Source organism: Vidua chalybeata, unplaced genomic scaffold (genome assembly GCF_026979565.1).
Source record: "Vidua chalybeata isolate OUT-0048 unplaced genomic scaffold, bVidCha1 merged haplotype W_reject_20, whole genome shotgun sequence".
NCBI lineage: Eukaryota > Metazoa > Chordata > Aves > Passeriformes > Viduidae > Vidua > Vidua chalybeata.
Genome location: NW_026530348.1, coordinates 143,011 through 163,676, shown reverse-complemented (window position 1 = coordinate 163,676; position 20,666 = coordinate 143,011). Strand labels below are relative to the sequence as shown.

Sequence of the window (20,666 nt, the reverse complement as noted above, 5' to 3'; positions counted from 1 at the left end):
CTCAGGCCCAGGGACACAGCAATTACCTCCAGTGACTGTGCCTGGCATCGCCTCCCTTCCTGCAGCAGAGGCTGCCAATGAGCCACTGCTTCCTCTGGGAAACTCAGCCTTCAGCACAGCCTCTCTGTCCATCTCTGGAGAAGGGAAAAGGGACAGCTGGATCAGGTGGGCCTGTTCCCCAACAGGAAAATGGCATCTTCAGGAGGCAATGCTTGTCAAAGACATTAATAAGGTTCAGGAAGTCATCGAAGCTTTGGAACGGAGGGCAGGGCCCTCCCTTCTCCCAACCACCACCCCTCTTTATCTGGTGGTGACCAGGAAATTGCAGAGGATCTCAGGGTGTGCATGGCCCATGGTGCAGTTTGGGCTCCCTGTCAGCTGCTGCCAAATGCCTTCCTGCAGAGGCTGGGGAGAAGCTGCAGCCAGGCCAGGCTGGGAAACAGCCCTGCAGGCCGTGAAAGCAGCAGCGGGGCAGCCAGGCTGCCATGGATCCCTTCCCGCTGTGCCGGGCACGGCGTGTCCAGATGTGCAGGGAACGCCCCCGGCTGCTGAGTCCCAGGGGAAGGCTGAGGGAAATGCACCCACCACGGCATTATTATTTTTAGTGCTATAAACCAGCATTGCTTCAAGCTTCACAGCCACAGTCCTGATTTGTGGCTCACTGCATGGATGCCTGTCTGAATTAAAACAATGTTTGTGAGGCAGCTGAAGAGCTTAGACCTCAGAGATTAAAATTCCTGGGAGGGGAAGAGGAAGAAAGGATAAAATCCTGTTTCAAAGGCTGTTTCTTCATTTCTAGGATGCCAGAAGTATGGTAGACTACAGCTGTCTTCAAATGTCATTTAATTACAGAAAAACCCTCTACAGGGCCAGACACCAGGACAAATTACTCGACACCTTGCCTCACAATGCATCAACTTTAATACTAGTGAGAGGTAGACCTTAATTACAGTCTGATTCGAGCAAATCCACATTGTGTGAATGGCAAGAAGAATTTGCTTGTGAACAGATGAATATGTCCCACTCCATAATGAACAAGATTTGCCTTGACTTGGAAGAAAGTAGACATGGAAAAATGCAGTATTTGGGTTTTATCCAGTGAGAAATGGGGCAAGAAGCTGTAGCAACTTAACTGTCTTACAGAACACAAGTTCTGATACCGCCAATAGGGCACCCACACAAAGGGATCATCAGGACATTCCTTTCTTTCTTAACATGGGATGGGCAGCAAAATGCTGGCATTTATCTGAACTGGAAGCTGTGTTCCTCTCCTGTTTCTCCTTGAGCACACTGTGTGTTATTTGCAGACTTCACTGCCCAGCCCATCAATCCTCTCTTGGCCATTTGCTAAACGGCACAACTGCCAAAATACAGCTGCCAGCATAATCACCCCAGCACTAATCCCACACTGCTTTGATGGAGCACAGGAGCACAGAATGGCTTGGGTCATTTGGAAGGGACATTTAAAGGCCATCTAGTCCAATGCCCTGCAGTGAGCAGGGACACCTTTGACTAGGTCAGGTTGCTCAGAGCACAAGCTTGAATGACTGCAGGGATGGATGTCCACCTTTCTGAGCAACCTGTGCCAGGGTTTCAAAACCTACAGTGTAAAAAGTGGGTTTCTTTCATCTCGTCTGAATCAACCGTCCTTTAGATTAAAACCATTCCCCCACAGTCTGGTCACAAAAGGCCCTTATGAAAAATTCTGTCCCATCTCTTTTACCAGCCCACTTAAAGTACTGAAAGGCAGTAATCAGGTCTCCCTGGAGTCTTCTCTCTTCCAGGCTGAACACCCCAGCTCTCCCAGCCTGTCTCCAAAGCAGAAGGGTTCCAGCCCTCAGAGCATTTTGTCCCTCCTCTGGACTAGATCCAACAGAACCATGTCCTTCCTGTGCTGGGGACCCAGAGCTGGATGCAGTACTCTGTCATGGTAGAGACGGAGACAATACAAAGCAACACCCTCCATTTCCAGAAGGCTTCAAACCCTGTTTTTATTCTAGCATGCATGCCTTTTCGACATACTTACAAAGCTCATAAGTTTACACTTTACTCATTGGTCACGAGAGACAAGCAAAGTGCTTATTGGAATAGGCAGTTGCAGGTTTCTCTTATTTATCCTTCTTTCTTGGTTTCTATGTCAACGACCTTGGTAGAAAATTCTTTCAGGGGTAAACATAGATCCTCATATCAAAATTCTCTTGGGCATGGCCGCAAAACAACCCCTGCTGCTTCTTCCTCCGCCTGTGTTTGGGCTGTGCTGGTGGCAGAGCCAGCCAGGTTGTGCTCTGCGTTCCAAAGGCTCTTGAGAGTGGGCATGAAAAGCGCTGCGTGCACAGTGGAGACTCCTGGAAGGTGCTGGCAAGAGCGTCCTGCGGGAACAGGGCTCTGGGCTCTGGCTGGAACAGCCTGGTTTTGCTGCTGTGACCCCAGGCAGGAGGTGAGGCAGGTGAAGAGGCAGCAGGCAGCTTGTGTTTGTAGAGGGCCTGGGGCTGCACCTCTGAACCTCCACCTGGAAACCCACTTGGGGATTACGAGCTACAGCTGGAGTGGCTGTCCTGAAAGGACCTGAAGTCATTCAGCCTTGCCAGCTTTTCTTAAGAGTGTCTTGGTGTTGCCCAGGAAAGCTACACGTTTGGGGAAATGCCTTTGGAGGAAAGGGGCTTGCTTCTCAAGGGAAGTGCTTCCCAGGGAGCTCCCAGTCAGGCAGGTGCAAGTGTCCCCCTTGGGCTCTCTGTGGTCCTTTCAGTCCTTGAGGCCCTTTGCGCTTGGCAGAGGGGCAGGGCAAGGGAGAAGGCTGTGAAGAGCAGGTTTGGCATCCGCCTGGACCTGCGGAGACCAAGCCAAGCACCTGCAGCATGGTGTGTTCCCCCCTTTGGACAGAGGCTTGAGCAGCAGCATCTCTGTCCAGCCGCGAGCCCCAAAGCTCTCTTTGAGAGCTGTGAATTAAAAGGCCTTTACGCACACACTTTTCACATCTTCCCAGTCTGCTGGGTTTCAACCCTTGGCAATATGCATTTGCCTCTTGCTTGGTGGATGCTTCTGTGGCCCAGGGCCAGCAGAGAGCTGGGCTGTGAGGGCCAGGCAGCGTGGAGAGTCTTGGCTGATCTTGGTGTGTCCCTGGCCTCAGAAAAGGCTGGGAAAGTTTGCCTCCCAAGGCATCCTGCTCATTGGCTCTCCCCGTGCATCTTGGAGAGAACAAGGTAGGCATTTCTGGCAGCTGGGCATCAGCAGGCCTTAAAGTGGGGCTGTGTTGTGGAGCGAGCCCAGCTGAGATACCCTGAGGGGAGCCCAGTGCTCCTTGCTCCCCTGTGCTGACACGTGAGCGTTTCTCTGGTTTCGGGATGACCCTGGCTGTGTCAGGGGGTGCTACGTGGACACGAGACAGCCGGTCCCGTCCCGCTGGGTCCCAGCAGTGCCTCGCAGCAGTCCTGCATCCACGTCAGGATGCTGGCCAAGAGAGGTCCTGGAAGCTGAGGCAGCTGATTTTAAGCTGGTGCAGGTGCCTACAGGTCAAGGCCAATGGTGTTCCCTCAGGATACAGCAGTCCTGAGGGGTCTCCCTTATTCAAAGAAATCGGCAGACAAATGCACTGTCTGCCAAAAGCCCTTTTACTGACCTGGCAGGAGGGCAGGGGTCTGCACCCACTGCAATGTTTCTCCACCACCTATAAATTTCAGTGGGTTGATGTAGGAATTGTATCAAACATACCATCCATCTTTACACTGCTGAGGTGATTCGATAGGCAGGGGGTTAGAAATACATTGTGTCAGATTGCTGTACTTGAAGCTGATGTCCAGGCCCTGGCCAGGAGCCGTCTCCATGCCCCAAAGCAGCACAAAGTCTTCCTCATGGCTTCCCTGCACAGGGCTGACTCCACACTTGCCCTTAGTTCTTCTGGTAGACTATGGCTAAAGCTTTTTGTCAAGTCACTCTCAGGTCAAGTTAGGCCTGCCAGGTTTTTCTTATGCTAACTGGTGCTAAGTACTTAGGTAAGTCTGTGCTAATTACTTGTTTACTCCTGTGAATTGCTTGTGCTTCCTTCTGTCAAACAAAGGCCTCGTTTCCTTGCCAAAGGTGCCTGAGGCCACCCGCTCCTTGTGGCAGCAGTTGCTTTCCTGTGGAATGTTCTACCTCCCCAAGAGTAAAGAGGGAGCTGGAGAAAGAGCTTGCCAGGCTGCTCTCCATCCTCTCCAACCAGCACTCGTGGGTCAGTGGAGAAGTCCGAGCTGAGCGCAAAGGTGCAAATGGAACAGCCGTGCACAGGAAGGCTCGGTGGGAAGGATGATCCAGGAACCACAGGCCTGGCAGCCTGAGCGTGCTCCAGGGGAAGGCCTTGGAGCAGATCCTCCTGAGTGCCATCCCACGGCACCTGCAGGGAACCAGGGCGTCTGCTGGAGGGTGGGGAAGCTCTGCGGAGGGACGGGGACAGCTGGGGCTCCTGGCGGGGTGTTGAGGGATCTGTGCGGGAGTTTGGGGGGTTGGTGCTGGTGGGGTGTTGGAGAAGGAGTTGTGTGGAAGGTGAGAGGTCTAGGCTGGAATTGGAGTCAGTTGGAAGGCAGCATCTGTGCTTTGGCACAGCTTTGGTTAGGGAGGGCAGAAAGAATATCTGTGACTTTTCCTCTTCATGCTCCTGATTCTGCTGCAGGGAACAAGAGGGCAGAGCTGTACTTTACTGGCCACTTAGATATCTGTACCAGGGGAGGATTAGCCCTTTTGCCATCTACTCATTTCTTTGGGCTACTTTTGTACCACTGAGTGGACTTTGATTTCTTGAGAGCTTTTTTCCTTAAGAGAATTAGGATATTATCATCCCTTCATAGAAAACCAAAGAATGGCCCTTGTTTTTGCCCTTTTTTTGTGTAGTCTTATGTTCTGTAAAGTGATCCTCCGTGGATGAGGTTAAGGCAAATGAGTTGCTGCTTTGAGATGGGAAGCAAAATTCCAACTCTTCACCTCCTCACGCCATCCCAATTAATTTGGGAAGTTTGCAAATATTTGGAACTACTTGAGTTGAACAATGGGAAGTAAAGCTTTCCTGAAGTGAGGATTCTTACTTGCCAGATTCTTCCGTGCCTTGGCCACTAAGGTGTTTTTGTGCTGAAGGCAAGAACTTCAATGAGAAAATAATTTCAGCATGGGGTAAGAGCTTCTGACAGAGACCAAGTGTTGCCAGCAGTTGCTCCAGGTGCTCCTGCCAAGAGCCCCTGCAGGCAGGAGCGCAGCCCCCAATGCACGTGGGCTTTGGCTCCCTCTGGCACAGAAGCCCCCCACGGGCACAGGTCTCTCTCTGGGGCAGGAGAAGGGCACCAGCGCTGCCAGGGCTCGGGGGGTGGCAGGTCTGCTTGGGCAGGGACTCTGCCACACCTGCTGATGTCAGCGCTCCCCGGGCCCCAGGGGTCCGAGCAGCATTGGTGCCCTGGCCCACACGTTCCTTGTCTGTGTCACACCCGCGGGTTTAGGATGGCCACCAGCCGGGACGTGTCCCAAGGAGGCCGTGCCAGCTTCTGTGGAAGGCCCTGTGCCCTTCCCAGCACAGCTGCGTCGGCAGCCCTGGGGGCTCCTTCTGCTGCCCTGAGCCCGCAGAGCAGGGCAGCGTTTGCTGATGGTTTGAGCCGTTCCTAAAGACCCTGTCGGGCTGTCTTAGACACTTGGGGTGAGGGATTCCTTCCAACCTGGGCCACTTTGGTTGGGCTGGGGTCAGCCCCAGGGCAGGGGGCAGTGTGTGCAGGGCCCCTTTGTGACACGGTGCTGCATGGTCACCGTGGCATGGAACGGGACAGCGTGTCCAAGGGCCCTTTGTGACACGGGGTGACACAGGAGCTGGTGGTGACAAGACCACGCCACAGTGCTTGGAGCACGTGACGGGACAGGACGGGACAGAGCGGTGCCGTGAGGAGCCCCCGCACAGCGCACTCGTTCGTGTCTGACCCGGAGCTTTTCCCAGGCGTTATTCCTGCAGCTGACCTCGAGGCCAGACCACAGGACTTGGTGACCTGTGGCCTTCCCGAGGCTTCTGTTCTGCAGGTGCCCTTGAGGGCAGACCGTGGGACTTGGTGCCCCGGAGGCATCTCCCATCCCTGCCACCGGTGCCCTCGAGGCCAGACCACAATCAGTCCTTGACAGGATTCTCCTGTTCTTGTGGCAGGAGCCCTCGAGACCAGAGTGCCAGACTTGCTGTCCTGTAGCCTTCCTGAGGCTTCTCTCTTGAAGGTGCCTTCCAGGCACAACTGCAGGACTTGCTGACTCGGAGCTTTTCCGAGGCATCTCTCCTGCAAGTAGCCTCAAATCCAGTCACTGCCATGGAGCAGAGACCCCTGAGAGTGCCCAAGCTGGCCTGGGTGGAGGAGGAGGAAGAAGGCCCTGGAGCTTCCCCAGTAGAGGAGATCAAAGAGGTGGTGCCATTTGAGCCACTGCATGAGGGTGAGTGGCAGAGCTGGGCTACAGGCTTGGTGCCTGCAGCCAGCTTGGCACCATTGCATCCCATTGCATCCCATCCCACTGCATCCCACTGCATCCCATTGCATCCCATGGCATCCCATCCCATCCCATCCCATCCCATCCCATCCCATGCCATCCCATGCCATGCCATCCCATCCCATCCCATCCCATCCCATCCCATCCCATCCCATCCCATCCCATCCCATCCCATCCCATCCCATCCCATCCCATCCCCTGGGGACATGCCCACGGACAGGACGGAAGAGGGGCCGGGCAGACACCCCGCAGCGGCCGTGCTCCATCCCCTGGGGCATCCCGGGGCTGTCCCTGCCTGGGGAGCGCAGGGCTGGGCTGTGTTCTCCGGCCTCTCCCGCAGCCCCTCAGCTCTGGCTGCGCTCGCTCTTTGCCAGATGCAGCCGTGGACCGCACACAAGAGCAGGACCCTGCCCGTGGCCTCTTCCGCAGAACAGCGCAGGTACCTGCAGCCATCCCCACCTGGGCTGGGCCTGCTGTCACCGCTCAGCCGAGCACCGCGCTTGGAGCATTCCGTGGAACATGCCTGGCTTCCTGCCCTTCTCCTACACCTGGTTTGCAAATTCATCAAGAGGATTCAGGAGGAAGAGACCAGCACCATGGGCACAGGGCTCAGAGCATATTCACACACCTTCAAAGCCAAGACCTGTGCTGCCCTGCTGGATATGCTCGTAGAGGAGGGCTTTTGCAATCCAAAGCAAATAAGCAGCCTGTGGCCAGGGCTTGAGCCTCCCAGGAATTGCTTGGCCTCCCAAGCCACACCCGCTGGTCACTGGAAGCCTTTGAGGCCATGGCAGTGTGGTGGGAAGGGAAGCACTTCTCTGGGGAAGCTGGGGACATTCCTCCCTCTGGCAGCTTTCCAAGTCTCCCCGTGCCTTCTCCAGCTGCCCGCCATGGTGAGGTACATCCACCAGTGGCTCATGGACAATCAGTTTGCTGAGCACAGGCTGAACAGGGCCCTGCTGGATCTCACCAAAGAACAGCCCGCTGACGTAGTAATGACGCTCCTGCGTGTGGCCCCATCCTGTGACAGGTATGGGGCCACCTGCCCAGAGGGCTCAGGGCTCCCCAGCCCATCTGTACAGCCTGTGCCAGGTGTCTGACCAACAGAGAGTCCCCAGGGCCCTCTGGCTGCACCCCTTCAGATTCTGGCCTGTGAAATGCCTGCAGCCTCGGGAGAGATGTGATGGGCGAGGCCCCTGTCAGTCAAAGCAGGGGCTGGTCCATTCACCCAGTACAAGCCAGCCTGCACTGTGACACACGGCAACAGAGTGCCAGGCACAGCTGCGGGTGCTCCCCATGAACCTCAGCTCTGGGACCCCTGTCTGCCCCAAGCTTCAGGGCTGCAGTGGGAGCCCGGCTGGGCTCTGCCCTGGGGCCATCCTGCAGGGACAGCTGCAAACAGGGAGCATTCCCTTGCCACCAAGAGCCAAGCCAGGGCTGCAGGGCAGCTGCTCCAGCCCGCACTGCACTGTTGGGTGCTGTGCTCTGGGGCTGGGGCTCCCCGCACAGGGGACTGGACTGGTGTGCCAGAGGAGACAGAGAAGCTGCAGCTTCAGCCTAACTGAGGTGGGGGCATGGGCTGGGAAGAGTGGGGAGGCTCAAGGGGATTCACAGAGCTCATTGTGATGGAAGGACAAGGAAAAGGGAGTGGGAGCTCAGCAGTGAGGAGAGCTGAGGGCTGGAGAGCAGCTCTGAAGGACACTAAAATCCAACCAGACCTCTGAGACATTGCTGCTCCTCAGCCAGTGACAGGATGAGTCCCTAAGCTGGGGGCTCAGCCTTCCTCGTGGTGAGGGGCATCAATAAAGGCAGCAGTGTGATGGAGACTGCCACGGGCTGGGAACTCACTGGGGGAAAAGAGGGAGCAGTTGGGAAGTAAAAGGCAGGTGGGGGAGAGAACTGTTCAGAGAAGGGCTGAGCTACAGCTTGAGCAAGCTGCAAAATGTCATTTGGGGTCATCCCAGATTGATTTCGTTTCAGAAGCTATTGAACAAGTTTATTTTTTGGGTGGTGGCATGTTTTCCCTTGGCGGTGTACACTCTGCAAACTTGAGCTGTGTTGCTGAAATGCTCAAGCAAGTCTGTGCTGCAGGTCACACCATTTCTTCTTTGGCTGATTCTGGCCCGGTGCTGAGCTCCAGCAGAGCCCTGGCAGAGCCCAGAGCAGCCTCAGCACCCGCAGAGCCCGGCTGCAAGGAGAGAAAGCAGAAAGCGCCCGTCAGCTGAAGGCTCCTGTCCCCTTGTCCCAGCCGCCCGCGGTGCCCAGGCCATGCTGGCCGTGCCCAGAGCGGTGCCCAGAGCTGCCCATCACTGCTGCCTTTGGCAGCAGAGCAGGAGGGCAGGACATGTGCCCAGCCTGCAGCCAGCCACGGCACATCCAGCCCTCAGCAGCTGCCCAGAGCAGGATGCTCCTGTGCTCGCTGCCATCTCCCCAAAGCTCTGATCCCACCATGCCAAGCAGACGGGACCCACCTGACTCCATCCACCCCTGGAAGAAAAGCTGGTCCCAAACGATGTCCTCAGCCTTCTCCAAGGGCAGGGCCCATCCACGCCGCAGCTGCTCCCGAGCACTTCCCCATCCAGACTGGACCCCACCTAGAACGCTTCCTCTAGAAAAACACACAAGAAATGATTGAAAGTAGATTACAGACAAAAAGGGGAAAGAAGAAAAAAGGTCAAAAATCTTCTCTCTCTGTGGGGCTTGAGGAAGGCCCAACCCCTGCATGCCAGGGAAAACCCCACCCACGGGTGAGGGAAGCCCAGGCTTTCTCCCTTCCCCCTGCACTGCCCCCCAAAATAAGGGTGATCCCAAAGTAAACAAGGGCAGGGGAGCAGCCCAAGCCCTTCCTTGCCTGCAAAGCAAAGCAGCCCCTGCACAGGTTCTGGAGTCCCACCTCTGCTCCCACCATGGGGGTTGGTTTGTGTCGCGCTGGCTGCCCCAGCCCCAGCCCCAGCCTGGGGCATGGTGGGTGGTGGGGGCTGTTGGCAGGGCCAGGAGCCCACTCCCATTTCGTACCCACCCCAGCCCAAGCCCCCAGCCCTGCCAAAAGCAGCTGGGCAGCCGACTGAAGGATCAGCTGCATCTGCCCCAGCAAAGGGGGAACCTTGTGTTCCCGGCCAGGCTGTGCAATGCCCAAATCTGGGAGCATCCCCTGCGTGTGGACTCATCTGCAAATTCCCTGTGGAGCCTGGCTTTGGAGAAGGTGCCAGAATCAAAGTGCCGTCATCTTCAGCCTGCCGGTGACCAGGTGGAGCAAGAGGTTGTCATCCTTGATGTCGTCCTCGCTGTCTCCAGCAGCAGCAGCCCCACCTGGTACAGCTTCTCCAGGGGCTCCTTCTCCTTCCCTGGGGCTGAGACCAGGCTGTCAGGGTTCTGCCCAGGGCCCCAGCTGTCAGGGAACCAAGGACAAGCAGAAGCAGCTCGGATGGCGGCCACCAGTGCTGGGCAGAGCAGCTCCGCTCCAGCACAAGGGCTGCGTGTTCCCATCTGATGACCCCTGGGCAGTGACACAGGCAGCACAAAAAAGTCTGGGTTCCTGTGCTTCTGATTGCCAAGGCATGTGTGGAGCTGTAACTTACCAGGGCCCTGCATCAGAGTGTGCCTGTGGCTCTCTCCCTTCTTCTAGGGCAGATGAATGTCCTGCATCCAGGGGTCACACAACAGCTCTTCTAACGAGGGCCTTTCCATGTCCAGCATGGATAAACACCTCCTGATCACATCTTGGCACTCTGGGCAGAGAAACCAGAACCCGCCGGTCAGTTGGAGAAGGCTCCTGTTGGCTTTGCCCCACTATTCCCGTGCCCAGGCCATGCTGGATGTGCTCAGAGCTGGGCCTAAACTTTCCCATCAATTCCCTGTTGTGGAGGAGAGCAGGAGAGCAGGACATGTGCCCCTCCTCAGCAGCTGCCAGAGCGGGATGCTCACGAGCTGCTGCTGTCTCCCAGCACTGGTATTGCCCCCGTGGCCAGAGATGAGGATCCACCTGGAGAGAGCCGCTGTGGCAGCGAGAGCTGATGGTCCCAGCTGATGTTCTGGCATCCCCTGAAAGGGTGCTCCCCGCAGACCATCTGGTGCAGCACGATGCCCAGGGACCAGATGGTGGCTGGCTTGCCGTAGTACCAGCCAAAGTGGGTCCATTCCGGGGGGCTGTATGACCGTGTTCCTATGGAATAGAGATGGGCTTCATCAGGGGGATGCTGCTGCTCCCAGAGCCTGGCCCCAGCATCCCTGGGCATGCGGGGCTGCCCCAGTGGCACACGGGGTGACCGCTGCCCTCTCGCCAGCACCTGGGACTTGTGTGCAGACTTGGGGTTGGAAAAGAAGCCACAGGTGCTGGAAGAGGGCAGCAGGAGCCCTGGCAAGGCCCGACCACGACAAGGAAAAACCCACTCAGTGCTGGGGAAAACCATGCCTTCATCCTCCCTGCCTGCATTGCCCCAGAGAACATTATGAATCCAAAGCAAACCAGGTGAGTGGAGCAGTCCAAGCCCTTTCTCACCTGCACACCAAACCGGCTGGGCCACAGGTTCTGGCCCCCCCTCTCTGCTACCCCCACCCACGGGTGTTTTTGTTGGGCTGGCTGCCCCAGCCCCAGCCCCAGCCCTGGGCAGAGTGGTGGGCAAAGGCTGCCAGCAGGGCTGGAAGCTGGCTCCCCACCCAGCCCTGCTCAAACGCAACTCGGCTGAAATCTCAGTGCCATGAAGGGCAGCAAAAGGGACAATCCCCGCTGCCACAGCCAGCTTGGGCTGGGAGATCTTGGGCCATGAGATGCTGGGACCGGGAGCACACCCCTGTGTGGACTCACCTGCAAAGTGTATGTAGGCTGTGTCTTGGAGGTAGGTGCCACAGCCAAAGTCGATTAATTTGGCCTGCCGGGTGGCCAGGTCGACCAGGATGTTCCCTGGTTTGATGTCCCTGTGGAGGACCCCGCAGCTGGTGCAGTGCTGCACGGCCTCCAGCACCTGGCGGAACAGGTCCCGCGCCACCTCCTCGGACAGGAACCCCCGTGCCCGAATGAAATGGTGCAGGTCCTGAGACCGCTTTGGGCGCTCCAGCACCATGACGATGTCGTTGGGGAGCTCAAGCCACTCCAGCAGCTGGACGACACCGGGGAAGCCAGTGGACACCTTGGCCAGCAGCACGACCTCCAGGGGTGCGCTGGTGCCGTCGGGCTGCGGGAGGAGCACGATGCCGTCAGTGGGGCTGATGCCGTGCCGGGGCTCGGGAACCCCTCGCCCAGCCCGGGATGCTCTGCGCCCTGCGCTGGCCCCACGCCCGCTCTCCCTCGAGGCGTCCCGGCGGCTTCCACCCTGCCGGGCCCCGGCTCATCCCCGCCCGGCACGCTCCGGCTTCTCCCGCTGGCCCCGCTCACTCACCAGCTCGCCCCAGTGCAGGACGCGGTTCCGTGGCACCCTTTTGATGGCCACCTGCAAGCCAAGAGAAGCAGCGGGCTCAGCTCGCCGCCCGCCCTGCCCAGCCCCATCCTCCTCCTCCTCCTCCTCCTCCTCCTCCTCATCCTCCTTCTCCTGTTCCTCCTCCTCCTCCTCCTCCTCCGCCCCCTCCTCCTGCGCCCGCCGCCGGCCCCGCCGCTCACCGGGACGCCGTCCGAGAGCCGCGTGGCCGCGAAGACGCTGCCGAAGCCGCCGCGGCCCAGCAGCGAACCCAGCCGGTACTGCTCCTTCAGGCCCGGCTGCGCCTTCCCTGCCGGCGGGACGCGGCTGTCAGCGCTCGGCCCGGGGCCAGGAGCGGCCCCCGAGCGCCCCTCAAGCGCCCCGGGCCGGCCATCCCCAGGCGTTCGCTCCTGGCAACGGGACAGCGGCGGCTCGGGGCCGGCGGCCGCGCTGCCGAGCGGCGGAGCTCGGGCCGGGGAAGCCGCAGCGGAGGCGGCGGCAGCGGCCGCGCCGCCTGTGTCCTCCGCGGGGCCCGGGAGGAGCCGGCCCAGGGGCCGGGGCCGGGGTTGGGGTCGGGGCCGGGGCCGGGGCCGGGGCCGGGGTCGGGCTCGGGCTCGGGCCAGGCGGAGCCAAAGGGAGGCGATGCCGCCCCAGCCCCAGGCACTGATGCCCGCCCAGCAGCGCCAGCGCCAGCACGGCCAGAGCCGGGCGGGGGCGAGACGGCGGCGGGACGGCCGGGGCCGGGGCCGGGACAGCCCCGCCCGGGGCCGGGGGCGGGCCGGGGGCATGGCCCGGCCGGGCATGGGGAGAGAGAGACCGGGAGACGAGGGGACAGCGGGAACGGGAGAGCGGGAGAGGCTGCGGGACAGCGGGAGAGGGAGAGGAGGAGTAAGAGGGACTCCACAAAGTTGCTGCTATTGCTGCTTTTGCTGCTGCTGCCGCTGCTGCCGCTGCTGCCGCTGCAACTGAAGCTCCGGGGCCGTTTGTCCCCGTGTCCGTTTGTCCGTTGCCCGCTCGCCCCCGCGCCCAGCCCCGCGCTCCCCGGGGCAGCCCCTGAGCCTGCCCAGTGAGCCCCTGAGCCATGGACAGTGAGACTTGGACTGCCTGGGAAATTGTTCTGGCTGTGATGGCCCTGGCAGGGCCAGCCAGAGGCTGCAGGGCTGGACCTTCATGCATTGCAATTAGTTAGGATAAATCAGAAGCAAATGAGAGTTAACAGTACAGGAACAGGAATCCAGATTCCTCCAGGACACTTTGGTTCCATAACTGCTCACTGGAGCTTGGCCTTGCAAAGTGCTCATGCCATGGCAGGAGGAACTGATGCAGATTATCAAGGAGAAATTGAAGGAAATTGGTTAAACAATAGTGAACAAGATTGGATTGTTCAAACCCATGACAGGGTAGCACAATTATTGATATTGTCAGTTTTAAAAACAATTGGGAAAAAGGAGATCCACCTCAAATCACTGCTGATGGTGGAGATAAAGGGTTTGGATCCAGCAGTGCTAAGAATGGACCCAGAGTGTGGGTCCAGAGGCCAAAAGGCCCTCCCGAGGCAGCTGAAGGGACAGCTCCTGCGAAAGACAGCACTGGTTGAATCCTGAAACCTGGGCAGGAACGATGGGAATGTGTCCCTGCAGCCAAGTGCTCTGTGTGAGAACAAGTAGATATTACAGGAGATTGTTTTACACATCCTGCCAGACCAAATCTCTCTGTTTGCCCCAATGGACAAGCAAAGGACCTTGGGGGCATTATTCTGGAATTAAAAACGTGCCAGTTCCATGGACAACAGAATTATTGTTCTTATCCCACATGAGACTGAGGAAAAAGAATGATTAACCTTGTCACTGAAATACTGCTGATATCTGTAAGTTGTACCTTGAGAGTCAGCCAGAATCTTTGCCACAAACACCTCTAGAGGTTCGCCAAGGATTAGTCATGGAAACTGTTTTGAAAATTTAAAGCTCAAAGTAGCCAAAGTACTCAATGTCACTGATGGCTGGGTGTGTTCTCAGCTGCAGCTGGGAGGAATGGGGTTCCCTTGGAGGGCCCACCCTGTGGGGTGGCCAGAACTCTGTCCCTGGCCTCTGCCTGGTAATGGAGTCAGAGCAGGGACAGTTACAGAAAACTGCTGTGGAACACAGGGATACAAGGATCAGTTTGACAGGATTCACTAGGATTTCCCTTCTGGAGGAACCAAACCCTGTTCTAGTTCTAGAGGCCACGGTGTGAGAGGATTTCTCTGCTTTACCATCACTCCCAATGCCAGTAGAACTCAGAGGGCTGGAGCTGGTCAGTGTCAGTGTCACACCACTCCCAGCTGCAGGGCCACCATTTAGGGTCCTTCAGCAACAACCACCAGGAAGAGCTGGCGCCAAGAGAACACTTTCCCCCCGAGGAGTGCCGTGGGTTTCAGAAAGCAAAAGGATCTGGTTCACCCTGTGCCCCACGTGCACTGCCTCGTCCTGTGGAGTTTGCATGAATGAGCTAAATCAGCTATTAGAAGAAATAGCAGATGCTCCTGTGAAAATATCTGAGAGGACATCCCGTGAGCTCCAACAAACACGAATGGGGCTCTACAGAACTGCATGGCCTTGGACTATCTGCTTGCTGGCCAAGGAGGAACCTGTGCTACCATGGGACAGGAATGTTGCAGGAATGTCTATAAGTGCTGGGTTTGAGGTCCAACAATCAGGAATCGCCTCAACAGAACAATCAGTAGAAGAGTGGCAGCAAGAAGAAAATTCTTCATGGTGAGATTGGCTTCTAAGTTGGAGGCTGCTGTGAAATGAATTCATGCAGTCACTGTGATCCTTGCAGTGTGAGCACTTGGTGTGTTATGATTCTGTCTTCGAGTTGTTGTGACACTTCATGCTGGAAATGGAGACTTGTCTAAAAAGAGACACAGTCTCAAGAAAAAATGGGGCATTTGATAAAGAAGAGAGAATAGCATCTAATTAGGCATGTTTTAAAAGGAATCAAATGATAGCTCTGAGTAATGAACTTGAACAGCACTTAATTGAAGAAGAAGAGGCACTGCCTTTATGCATAACACCTAAATCTACGCTCTGTTATCCAAAGAGTTGTTATGAACCTTGTACCTCCTCTATAGATCAAAGCACTGATTGAAGTTCCAAGGCCTGAGCACCAGGCCCTGACTGAGGCCTGAAGGACAGGCCCTGAGCCAAAGCTGAGCTCCACATGAACCTTCAAACCAAATGCTATATTTGTGTCCGCTCATTAACAAAGTCTTATTAGCAATAGGATCTATGTATCTGTTCCTTTCTGAAAGACGTATTTTTCTTCCTGTATTTAGAAGCAGGACAAGGCCCCATCTGGCTTGGTTCGGGGCTGTAGGATCAAAGTCACCTCCCTTGGTTCCTCCTTGAGTCCTGGCCAGGCTTTGGGAGAGAGCAAACGGGAGAATGAAACCACAAGTTCCCACACTAGCAGTGATGTCAGCTTGTTTGTTTAACAGTGTAAAAGCTGGGCCCTCTCACAGAGAGGTTGGATCTGGGGGATGGCAAAGCCTGAGGGTGACTGGGGCTGCATCTTTCTTAATCACTGCAGGCAATCTTGGGTAGTGATGGGTGGGTGCATTGCTGAGCTGCTCCTTTTGTAATACTTTGCTAATGACAATGTGCTTTGCTGAGCTTATCCTTTTGTGATTCTTTGCTGTTTTGCATGATATAAATGACACAATTTCTTAGGTTGGTGTCTGTGTCTTTGTTGCTGACCCTGCCCTCTGGTGAAACATGGCCCCATCCTGCCAAGTGTTACCTGGGAAGACAAAAACCCTCACTCCAAATGTCCCCCCTTCCTCCTTGTTCGCCCACTTTATACACAGAGCAGGATGTCCGATGGTCTGGGGTATCCCCGGGCTCAGCTGGGGTCACCTGTGCTGGCTGTGTCCCCTGCCAAGCTCCCCACAGCCCCAGCCCCTCCCCAGCGTGGCCGGACGAGGGGCAGGACAGGCCTTGGCTCAGGGGGAGCTCAGCAAGAACAAAACCATCTCTGTGTGCTCAGCCCTGTGCTCAGCACCCGGCCCAGCAGTGTCTGAGTGCCAGTGTCTGTGCCATCAGTGCCTGCCAGGGGTTTCCATGGCAAGTGCCAGCACAGGTGACCCAGGTGTCACAGCCAGTGAGGGTTGCCATGGAAACAGTGCCCAGCACGGCCCCTTTCTGTCTGGCTGACCTGGCCTTTGGCCCTGGCACTGCCCTTTGCTGCTGGTTCCGCGGCGCCTGAGCGGCCAGCGCGGCACAGGGCAGGTGGCCGTGGCACAAGGCCCCAGCACGGGATCCCCTCTGGCTCTGGGCACTGACAGCAGCCCTGAGCAATGTGCTGGCACCGTGGGGTCAGTGCAGTGACCATGGCCACAGCCCCTTGCACTGGCCCAGGGCAGGTTGGCATGATGATCCACCCTCACAGCTGGCCCAGGGCAGCTCTGCAGTGCCCTTCCCCACAGCCTGTCTGCACAGAAGCACTTCCAGGGCTCTCTGCACTTCCCTTCCCTCACTCTTGGGTCACTCCCACACCTCCCTACAACCCACTGGGTGCTTTGGAGTTCCAAGCTGCTCTGGCCTCCAGGAGCTGGTCAAATTCTGCCCTGAGCCAAGTCTGCATTTGTGTTTATTGCAGAAATTCCTGCGTGTCTAAATCATTCCTTGCATGGTTCTGCCTTGGGGAAGGGGAACCACCTTGGAGGCACCTCGGGCTTGGCACAGCCTTGGAGGAGGGTGTCTGTTTTCAGTGGGGAAACTCAGGAGTTTTCTATTGCTTGAAAAAGAAGAAGAAAACCCCTCTTTGGCTGTGTACAGCCACTTCTCTGAGCAAAGCAGGTCTCAGGTGAGTGAGGAGAGAGAGGATGGGCTTGGGAATGTGGAGCAAAGTTGTCCCCACTGGGTCACATCTCAAGGCACAGCTTCTCTGAGCAGGCCAGACCTCGTTAGGAAAGACCCTGGATCAGTGTCAGTCACAGAATGCTGTAATCATATCTTCTCACAAAAGAACAGGAATAAAATGAATCCTTTATAACAGGAATGTGGCTTTTTTAGAAGCTCTTTGAAACATTTCTCCATAATTGCAGTAGGAAAGCTTACTGATGAACTGCCCCAGGCCAGAGGGAAATCAAGGCACAGCCAAGGTTTGTCAGGACTTGCTTGATCCTAATGAGCCCCGTGGTGCATTTGGAGCTGAGCCTGGAACCTCAGGGCCTGAGAGGAGATTGCACAAACCTTTCCAGGAGTCCAAGTCAGATGAAAACCCAAAGTGTCTCAAAGCGTAAATGGGATCCACTGAGGTCCATCCCTAACACAGGCTCCTCATGGACTCCTTGGAGGAGAGAACTGGAGGCCAGGATGGCACAAAAACCTCTCAAGAGATTCAAAATGGCACAAAAACCTCTCAGTGTGGAAAGGAAAATCCAAGGTACCTTAAAAATCTTGAGTATCTCAAAGCATTATTGATCCCCACTGAGAGTCAATACAAAGCTCTCAAGGGACTCGTTAAAGCAGATAATTGGGGCCATGATTGCACAAACCTCTCACAGAGTCTGTATCCAAAGGGAAACACCAAGTCCCTTAAAAGAACTGAAGTACCTTGAAGCATTAATGAGCCCCACTGAGTGTTGTTCCTGACAAAGCCTCTCCAGGGACTAATTACAGCAGATAATTGGAGGCCATGATTGCACAAAGCTCTCAGAGACTGCAAGGCAAAAGCCAAAGCCAAAGTCCTTTGAAAAACGTGCAGTCCCTGGGAGCATTGTGGAGCCCCCAGGGCCATTCCTGAGCAAGGCTCCCCAGGGACTCCTTCCAGCAGATCCTTGAGGCCACTGGGATGTGGGCTAGGGGGGGATGCTGAGGGCAGGACAAGGGGCTGACAGTGCCCAGCCTGGCTGGGGCTGTGCCAGGAGGCCCCAGGGCCTCAGGACAAGGTGTCTCCTCACAGCCCTGGGTGGCACAGACACTGCTGTGCCCCGGGGCACCCAGACTGGCTTCTCCTGGGCACTGCCAGCCCTGCCAGGGCCCTTGGCCATGTCCAGCACAGCTTGTCCTGCGTGTCCCACAGCTGCTGCTGTGTCCCTGCAGGCTGCACACTCCCATCTCGCTGCCCCCGCCTCTGCCCTGCATTTCCCTTTCTCTTCTCCCTGATATCTAGTGTTGGAACATCTGAGAAGGGTTCAAAGCTGTACCGGGATGCTTTAGACTGGACAGGAGAAAGGGTTTCTTTACTGAGAGGGTGGTCAAGCACTGGAACAGGCTCCCTGGAGAGGTGGCTGATGCCCCAAGCCTGTCCGTGTTTAAGAGGCATTTGGACAGTGCCCTAATGCCTGCTTTAACTTTTGGTGACCCTGGAGGGGTCGGGCAGTTGACCAGACCCTCATTCTGGTCTGAACTGCAGATCATTCCCAGCGGGACTATCCTGGTCCAGTCTGTCCCATTCCATAGTCATACCTGTGCACGGATCCCTGCACGGCTGTGCTCGGACGACACTCGTCTGCTCAGCAGCTTCCCCTGGATTCCAGTCTCACAGCTGAGGCATTTGGGCATCTGAGCCCTGAGCCCACAGCCCCATTCCAGGTGCTGCTGCAGACCAGACACACCCCACACCCCCACACCCCTAAGTCCAGTCCCTCCGGTCACTCCGTGGCCAGCACCGGTGGCAGGTGGGCTCTTTGGTGCCCTCCCCCAGCTGCTGCCCTCACACCCCCAGGCTCCCATGCTCAGGCAGAACAGAGATTTGCTCACACAGGGGGAGAATTCAAGTTTAATGAGAAGACAGGACAGACTGCTCTGGTTGGGGTCCTCCCCTCACCTTCCCACAAGTCCTGTGCTCTCCAAAACTGCTCCTCCTCCTCCTTCATCAAAACGTGTCCTACACGCCAGGGCAGCAATCCCCTTAGTCCAAATGGTGACCTGCTCTCAGTGACTTTGGGGTTTCAAACGTGGACACGAGGGCTGATGGCTGTCCCAGGAAAGGAGCTGGGACAAGGTGTCCATTGCTCAGGAGCTGTAATTTGGATTGTCACTTGCCACTGTTCCTCTGAGCTCTTCTCTGTTTTGGAGATGGGCTCTTAATGAGCTGGGGGCTCTCCAGTGATGGGCCTGGAGCAGCCAGGGCAGAGAATGAACTGAGTTTCTCCTCCTGCCATTGTTGGTGCCCTGTCTGGGTGTGCAGATGAGTCTCTTATCTCTTAACCTGACACAAGCCTGCAGGAGCATCAGTCTCCTGAGGCAGCCCTGTTTGGAGGCTGCACTCACAGGCACTGGTATTGTGCAACAGGTGCCATCAGATTCTTGTGATGGCTTTCCAGAAATGCACCATGGTTAGGGGAAAAGCTTTGTTCTTGCCCTGGCAATGGATTTGTTCAGGGCCATGATCACAGATTTGTTCCGAAGGCTGTAGATGAATGGATTTAAGAATGGGTACAGGAGTGTGTTGAGCAGAGCTACAATTCTGTTGGTCCTCAAGGAAACATCTTCTGCAGGACACGTGTAGAGAGCAATGCAGCTCCCATAGGCAATGGACAAGGTGATGAGATGGGAAGAACACGTAGTCAAAGCTTTCTTCCTCCCAGAGGCTGCTGGAAGATGCAGAACACAGAAAAGGATGCAGGTGTAAAATGCCAGAGTCAAACATAAGGAACCCAGCACGACACACGCTAAGAAGACAGAGTCTATTTTCCAAAGCAGGCTGGTGTCAGAGCAGGACAGTCTGAACAAGGGGGGTTGTTCACAAAGGAAATGGGGGATCTTGGAGCCACAGAAAGACAGCTCCGAGAGGAAGAACAGCCGGTAGCTCAGCAGGGCAAAGCCGAGGACCCAAGCAGCAACAACCAGGTGGACACAGAGCTGAGGCTTCATGATGGCAGCATGGAGCAAAGGTTGGCAGATGGCAACATAGCTGTCAAAGGACATGACAACGAGCAGGATGAACTCTGTGCAGCCCAGGGCAAAATAGAAATAGTTTTGGGCAAGCAGCTGCTTCGTGAGAGAGTGTTCTGACCAGAGCTCAGCATGACAAACAATTTGATGCTTGTGGAGGATGTAAAGCAGATCTCCAGGAAGGCCAGGTTGCTGATGAAAAAGTACACGGGGTTTTGCAGCTGGTGATCACACACACGAGGAAAATGATGGGTTGCATTCCCCATCACTGTTGTCAGGTACATGAGCAGAAGGACCCGAGAGAAAAATACCTGCGTCTTGGATCAAGCTCTGGGAACCCTCTAGGATGAACTCAGTAACTGCTGTTTTCATTTTCTGGTCCCTCTCTGAATTCCAGCTCATCCTGCTGAGACAGGAACATGGCAAAACCAAGTGGGATCATTTCACAGTCTGGACAAACATTTCTATCCTTCCTTCTCTGCTGCTTTCTTTTCCTGCACTCTTGCTATAGAGCACAGAGATTGTGCTTCAAACAATTCTCACACCCTGATTGTTTCTCTTTCCCATTTCAGGTAGAGACCTCAGAGATTTTATTGTGTTCTTTCTACCTTTTCCAAACACTCCCAAAGAATTCTTTCACCAAACAGAGGATTCTAAGGAGTTATTGGCTATTTCCCCCGATTCCTGGGAAATTCCCAGCTCACTCAGACCTACTGCAAACATCTGTCACACCCATGCGCCAAACACCTCTCCTCTACAGCACAAACACTAAACGGTGAAATTACATCCAATCTGTGCATTGAACTTCCTGTTTCTACTTTTCAGTACTTGCCTTTGGACCAGGAGTCCCTGAGGAACTGTTGCTTCCAAAAGAAGCAATCCCAAGTATCTCTTTTTGCAACCCTCTGCTTTCTTCCAC

The 20,666-nt window shown here is 56.0% G+C and overlaps 1 protein-coding gene, 1 long non-coding RNA gene and 1 pseudogene across 2 annotated transcripts; 1 reads left to right on the top strand and 2 right to left on the bottom strand.

The window, feature by feature from the left end:
* Positions 1–4,491: 4,491 nt before the first annotated feature.
* LOC128783159 (uncharacterized) lies at positions 4,492–7,019 on the top strand. Its single transcript, XR_008429018.1, has 3 exons — positions 4,492–6,024; positions 6,146–6,420; positions 6,849–7,019. It is a non-coding gene; the product is annotated as an uncharacterized LOC128783159 (long non-coding RNA).
* Positions 7,020–8,443: 1,424 nt separating this feature from the next.
* LOC128783157 (serine/threonine-protein kinase pim-1-like) lies at positions 8,444–12,917 on the bottom strand. The gene is made up of 7 exons (XM_053933758.1): positions 12,068–12,917; positions 11,850–11,900; positions 11,279–11,645; positions 10,457–10,636; positions 10,053–10,202; positions 8,946–9,862; positions 8,444–8,662 (listed from the first exon to the last, which is right to left on the bottom strand). Exons 1-5 carry the CDS (start codon positions 12,665–12,667, stop codon positions 10,096–10,098), a joined length of 1,305 nt encoding a protein of 434 aa, XP_053789733.1. The 5' UTR covers positions 12,668–12,917; the 3' UTR covers positions 8,444–8,662; positions 8,946–9,862; positions 10,053–10,095.
* Positions 12,918–19,000: 6,083 nt separating this feature from the next.
* On the bottom strand, positions 19,001–20,149 carry LOC128783153 (olfactory receptor 6M1-like; annotated as a pseudogene).
* Between the last annotated feature and the right edge of the window lie 517 nt (positions 20,150–20,666).